A 7365-nucleotide genomic window follows, 5' to 3' on the forward strand; every position below is an offset into this window, starting at 1 on the left:
CTTATTTTCACAGCACTAAATACTAAGTAGGTGCCACTCCGCAGGACTTGGGTTCGTTCCCTGGTCTGAGCAACATCTAAATTAGGAAAAAGTTGTTTTAAAATAGCGATCGTCCTTCTGACAAGAAAAAGGCTGTCATTAAATCCATTTGCCGTTCCGCGTAAAACGGTGCTCATAAATTGGAGGAAAACACTTAGCAAAACTGTAGTTAGTTGCACCTAACGAAACATCGTTTGCAAAAGTACTTAGATACCTTGGCTTCACTAAATACTGAATACAAAAGTGCTCAGTTCTTATGACTTGATTTAGTATTAAATACTTGCTCTTTAGCTAGCATGAAAAAAAGAATTTTTGGATTTTCGCGACTTTTTCAGGTCTTTGGGACTACTTCGGTATTTTCGGGACTGTTTGGGACTTTCAGGACTATATCGGGATTTGTGGACCTTTGGGGCTATTTTAGATCACAGTATTTAGCAACTCTTAGCTATTTTAACTATGGCAGAAATACACTCGGAGGTTTGCTATTGCCTGCCGAGGACTGCCCCCTATTAGAAGAAACCTTTTGTTTGGCTATTGCTCGGAATAGAAATCGAACCTAGACACCACCGTGTGGAAGAAGGCAGCTCTAACCAATCGGCTATGGCGAACGTCTTGAAGCAAATATGGCTGTTGAAAATGGCCTTTAGAAACACCACCAGCTCAGTAAAAATAGCGCAGTGCCTCTCCGAACCATTTTTAGTTCAGAATGGCTTTGTTAGAAAATTAAGATCTTCAATATTATTTTCCTTTTGGTTTTGAACGAAAACGCGATTTGTGGTCTTTCAAGTTTCATTCACTGCGCTTGTAAGTAGTCGTACAAATTAACTTTAGTTCGATCACATTTTCATTGTTACAATATTAAGCATTAACATTTCATTTGACACTAAATTTTCACTTAACTCTCCATCTTGTACTAGCATGTAGTATTCACTTTTTAAGCGCCCATGCATCCCAATCCTCATAGGCTACACTTGGCTTCCAACCTGAACTCCAACCACCATAAACACTCTTCAAGCTGGGCGAACTCCAGCCATCATATAAACCCAAGTGTGCTGATGATGGATACACAGGTGCATATGAAACTGGCGGCCATGCGACGCTTGTACTGGGCGTATACGTCTTGATAATGGGCGAGTAGGTCTTCACAATGGGCGTGTATGTTTTGATGATTGGCGTATGTTCCACTATGGGACGCAGGTAGGGACGTTTCTCGTGTACAATCGTTTGACTCTGATGCGAAACTGCGGTGGGCACGGAGTGTACGGTGTGTCCTACAACGGTGGGCGTATATTCCACATGCTCTGCTACACTTGGTAGATATTTTAGACTGGGACGCGCTTCCGTGACCACCAGCGCGAGGATGGTGGCGAGCAATACAGACTGTGTAGGAAAAGGGGATTCATTTATTAAGGATGTATTAAAAAATTGCAAGAATTATTTTTTCACTTTGTGGGAAACTTACAAATCTCCTCATTTTGATCTCGTTTCTTGGTAATGGTGCTAATGTGACTGCTGCCGGAAAACTGTGCCAAATTTGGCTATCGTCTTCTATTTTATATTAGTAAATGGCTCGCGCGGTTTTTTCAAAGCATGCAAATACATTTTTCTTTTGCCCTTTCCTCGTAGTAAGAAGTTTTTGAAAACATAAAAAACTCTGATCTACTACAACAATACTACACTCCACATCACAATGGAACCATAATTTAGCAAAATGCGTAAAGCAGTCTAAGCGAGTCTAGCTGACGCTGTGCACTGAAGAGGAACAAACGACTTCGCACAACTCCCACAATTTATTTGTATATCTAGTTGTAGGTCAGCAGTGTAACTGACCAAGTTAACAAATTAGTAGCTGTGAAGCTACTTAAAACAAAAGAAAAAGTCGCATGAAATATTTTCATTGAAGACGAGCGAGCAGCAGACAGTGGCCAGTTAGCACTTTGGGGCGTATAATAAAATGTGTGTGAATAACCTTCTGTCAAACTTATAGTAGCATTAATTTTAATTATAATGATGTATATTACTGCACTAATATTAAATACAAATTTGCTCATTTGCTTACTTCATCTTAATTTAATTTCAGCAATGCAATGTTTTACTTCCTGGAATTTTTTTAGGTAAATCTAAAGTGCGCAGCACACTACTGCACTCAAGTCTTTGCCACAAATAATGCCTATGTGAAATGAAATTAGTAAATATATACGTATACAAGGCACATTTAGGCCTCCATGGGCTCATTGTGCTGCCATATTAGAGACTCTTAGCGTCCCTCCTCCTACTCCAGAAATTGAACTAATTTGTAGCTCTGATGAAGCGTTTAAAATCGTAGTTACTTGCCGGGTCCATTTCACCCAGACACTCAAAGAATAGCGAAGGAGCGCACGTTGACGAGCCCTTGTCAAAGCGGGACAGTAGCATAGGTTATGCTCCACGCTTTCGATTTCCTCCTCATCGCGGCAGCTACGACAGTAATCGTTTGGCTGCAAACCAATCCTGGCAGCGTGGGTTCGCATAAGTCAGTGCCCGGTGAGAATTCCAATAACATGGCGGAGCATTGGTCGCTCCAAACGGAAAAGAGGGCGAGATCTACGCTTATCTAACCTAAGCCAGATGTGTCTCGCTATTCTGCACGTGGGCTCCGCAGCCCATTTTGCATTTGCCCGTTCGATAAAGTTATTATGCAGCCAGAGTTTACGAGAAGACAGCGGAGTTCCCGCATTACGAGCGGTAATGATCGCAGACAGTAGGGTTCCTTTCCGTGCCAGCTCGTCCGCAGCACAGTTGCCCGGTATGTCCCTATGACCTGGCCCGCATACAATTTGAGTAGAGTAACTTCTTGCCAGCTCATTTAGAGTGCGTCTACATTCCCAATTAAGTGCTCTGATAGCTGCCTGGCCTATAGGTACTGCATGTAGATTAATAGGAGAATCGATCAGCCACAGGTAGAAAATGGAGCAAGGTCTCTAGGGCTTTAGTCGGCATTGGACATGCAATTTCAAAACTTGGTCGAAGAACGCTCTATGTAATAGTTTGATTTAAAAATGACCGTTGTCAAAATTTGGTTGAAGAACGCCCTGTCGCAACAAATGGTTCAAAGACGCCCTATCCCAGCTGAAGATATATTGAATTTGCATTGAGGTAGGGCGTTCTTGGAAAATTGACTGAGTTAGGGCGTACTTCAAGCAAATGCAGGATGGGGAATTTTTAAACCAAATTTTTATCGGCTGGCAAAAGCACAAAAGTCCAAACTAGAAAATGTTTTATCTATTTTGTAACTATATTTGTTATTAACTAGTTAATTGGTAAATGCATATGTAACATTGAAAATCTTCTCACCCTATAATGCGCTGGCATTTTCGAGTTAGGCTATTATCTAAAGGCGACACAACAGCTTTTAACATTTAATGGATATTGGATTTTTAATTATATGGCATTACGTTTGGCATGCTTGAGGCTCTCCGTATTCACTGCTATAATTTTATGTTCCATTCTGGTCTTGGTTTTTAATGTTCAATAAGATCTCTTAATCGTTTGTCGGTTGAACTGACTTTTTTACATCTACATACTATGTATGCATGCATGAGAGTAGATACATAGCATGCACGATGTGTGTACATACATATGTATGTATTGACGAGAATGTCTGAACTATTAGCTAATAAAGTACAAAAGAGAGTGCTATTAACTAAACGAAAGTGAATTAAGAAGTGATTAATGATATTGATTTTTTTTGTTGACCACAGCGTGCAGAATGAACAAACTATAGGCAACCTTGAACTTGACTAAAAACTGGGAGTTAGAACTTTAACTTAAAAACAATTTTATCAAGAGTGAACAAGATTTATATTTATAACTAAAGTGATTTTGTTTTCATATCATTGCCAAAAATTTCTCACATACCACTGTATAGACACATTTCGCTTAATGTTCGCAGGGCATCATTGAACTCCAAAACTCTGTAAATCACTTTTCGTTCTTCCGTATATCATTCGAAAAAGCAGCGTACCTCACAATTTTTTATTTTGTTTCTTCACACATTTGCGCATCAGCTGCTGAACGCTTTTGAAACTCGTCGGTTAACGTACTAAATCAAAGTAACCGTACAAGTTGTGTGCGAATGTTTGAAGATGAGCGGCAAAAAATACCAGCTGCGTAGCAAAATTTATGATAGAAAATTAGCATATACAAATGTTTTTGCCACAAACACCTCGTACTGGCAAAGTGTGGCAAAAAGGTTTGTAGATTTTTGTTTGTTTTGTGGAGTAAATTTGAATGTAAATATGTATGCGTATTGTATTGTGTGCCATTATCAGGGTGGCCAGAATTTTGATGTGTGTATTTTGGGGTGGTCCAAAAATGTACGTGAAAAATGCTAAATGCTAGGATTGTTCTATACCAAAAAAAATATACCCCTGTTTTTTTATTTTGAAATCAAAAAAATATTTAGAGGTCGCTCAAAGCGCGCAAAGGTTTCCATGTGTTTTATATGGCAGACAACTATTTTATAGAACAACTCTAGGGGGTGAGAGCATCAAAATTCTGACTTTACTTATTTTGGACCATCCTAATAAACTTATGTGCCTTAAACTTTGTTCGGTGGTAACGACATACTTAGGTTTAAAATTGAAGACCCATTGTGATCTTTACTACGACTTAAAATCTTGCTAAACCATTAAAGGCCGCCTGGTAGATTCCATCAGACAATTTAGATTTCTATTCATCGATCCACAAAGGTCGTTAAAGGAAGCCGCTGCAACCTTCTTCTGGAAAATTACAGATACTCCTCCACCGTCCCTCAGTTTTTGCAGTTTTGAAAGTATCTACGAGGCGATATCCATATACGTGGCGCTTGTTTTCTCATAAGGCAATAACCTTCGATGGATGGATGGATATATATGAAAGGGTCTGCAGTCGAATGCCTTCTTCCATAATTGTTACGACATGGATGAAATTGAGAGAGTGGAATATTATCTATATATATCACTGCTCCGTGTCGGCGAGGGTCTTCCGACATTCACTCAATCAATACTTTTATGACTGGCTGCCAGTACTGAGCTCCGCTACAATTTTGAAGCCCTCATCAGAGCGACGATTTGGTTTAACTTTAGGGAGAAGAAGACTGTAAGGAGCTGATATTAGAGTATCACAATGAGTCAATGAAGACCTAAGGGTGCTTCCCTTCAATGTTGGATGGGGAACAATATAACCTTGCTGTGCTACCAGATCCAGTGCCAGGATATCTAAAAAGACGATGTATGTATTTTGGAACCTTGTCAAATTTTATTTGGCGATAGACCAGTTTCGGCTTTGTCATTTTTCGAACGAAATTTATTCCAAAATAGATCGGAAGAATCAACAAACACCAGGATCTAAAGGATTAATAACGCTTTGCATTCGGTGTTGCTGCGGTCGGTCATATTACTAACAGCAGGCTCCTCCATGCAGCAGAACTGGTCTAGCGACAGCTTTGTAAATCCAGCGTCGAATAATGGTGCTCACTACCTATGGCACTCTCGCACGAATGCATGGCTATAGAAGGCTTTGTACTTGTAGCGCTGTTCACCTAAAAACGTCCCTTCAAACTTGAGGCTTGGGCGGAACTCATTTATCTCGTTTGGTATAACCAAAGTGTTTTATACTTTCTTGTAAGTATCTCTAAATGGGTATTATCACCAAAAATGCTCGTATGAGGTTGCCACCCATTCAAAATTAGTTGCATTTTATATAAAAAATAATATTATTAATTTGAAATATATTTCGATAAGGTTGCCACCTATTTTGAATCGCATATGTATTTAACTTTTTGTTCAGAAAACAAAAGTACAATACTACTATTCTTGAATACTAACATAAGGCTCTAAATAATGCTTTGCTTATATAATATTTGTTATCCTTAGAATATTAATATTAGGTTGCCACTTATTTTCCATTCCACAAAATTTAGCTAAAATATCCCAGTGTGGGTATCAAATGAAAGGTATTTTTGAGAACTTTAATAAGAAAATATTTTCGTTGAGGGTTGTCACGTTTTTTTGTAATACAAGTATTTTGTTAATTTCAATATATTTGTTTTATATGCACACAGAGCACAAATACGCGTACTATTCATCCCAGCGTATTTATATACAGGGTTGCCACCTAATTTTTAAAGTAAGAAATTTACCTACTTTATAAGTAATAAAAGGCCATTTTTTTATTTATTCCAAAATACTATTTTGAAAGTTATCCAAATGACCAGTATTTGAAACTCAAACCATGAAAATCTTAAAAAGTATATGTATTCTGAGCAAAGCTCGGTCAACCTGGTACTTTCAGCATTTATGATAGGAAATATTTTTTTAGCTTTTGCATCTAACTGGATACAGTAAATCTTGCCTAAATTGAAAGTCATTAGCAGTTTACGATCACCCTAGTGCGCATAACTTGAATAAAATTACTTAGTTAAACGCTGTAAAGTTTTGCTTTTGAAAAACATACGCAACTATAATGGCGAAATCGTGAAACCACAAAGAATTCTATTAAATTAATTTAATTATGTTTTTAATAAACTGAAAGGCAGGTTTTTTTATTCGGAAGCAACGCTACATAATTTAAATATAGATTAATAAAATATATGTATGAAAATGCATAGACTCATTGCGTTCTTTGCGGAAAAAATTAACAACTAAGTAATTGACTCAATTTGTTGCGCATTAATTTTACTTTTTTTTTCCTAGCTTCCACTATCAACTAACTAATTACTACTTTAAGCCATAAAATTATCCATCGTTTTATAGGCGAGTGACCTTCAGCGTCTGCCACTACCAGTCCAATTACTTTATTACTAACTTACACATATTTTTTTTTTGCACTTGTCTTGCAATATGACAAGAAAAAAAATGCCACACTATATGACTCAATTGCTACAAATTTCTCATGCGGTCACATCGTAAATTGAAACAAATTATTGTGTAAAAGCAACAGTTATTAATTCAGTCCAAGCTAGTACTCTTGTTTTATTTCCATTCCATGGCTGGTTGGTCAATTGTAAGGTAAAAACATATCAAGTGTTGCTAGTTTAGAGTGGTGCGATGTTATAGGCGCGTCCAACTTTCATTACACCAAATTAGCATTTCATTAGCACCGTCACTGAAATATTAAAACTAAAATAAATAGCTACAAAAAAAAAATAACTGTTATACAACTACGATTAATGCCAGCTGCATTGATCAGACATAGTTTTTTATTGTCGGAATTAATGTAGAAAAACGCGCGCAGAAAGAAGGGACTCAGGCTACTGTTTTCATTTTGCTTTTAGTCTGTTTTATTTCTACATAATCTACGAATGTT

At 37.6% G+C, this 7365-nt stretch overlaps 1 protein-coding gene across 1 annotated transcript; it reads right to left on the bottom strand.

Annotated features, from left to right (window-relative positions):
* Positions 1-966: 966 nt before the first annotated feature.
* LOC118747567 lies at positions 967-1513 on the bottom strand. Its single transcript, XM_036481617.1, has 2 exons — positions 1502-1513; positions 967-1419 (listed from the first exon to the last, which is right to left on the bottom strand). Exons 1-2 carry the CDS (start codon positions 1511-1513, stop codon positions 967-969), a joined length of 465 nt encoding a protein of 154 aa, XP_036337510.1.
* Positions 1514-7365: the final 5852 nt, after the last annotated feature.

Source organism: Rhagoletis pomonella, unplaced genomic scaffold, assembly GCF_013731165.1.
Source record: "Rhagoletis pomonella isolate Grant_MI unplaced genomic scaffold, Rhpom_1.0 Rhpom_scaffold_00012, whole genome shotgun sequence".
In the NCBI taxonomy this organism is placed as follows: domain Eukaryota; kingdom Metazoa; phylum Arthropoda; class Insecta; order Diptera; family Tephritidae; genus Rhagoletis; species Rhagoletis pomonella.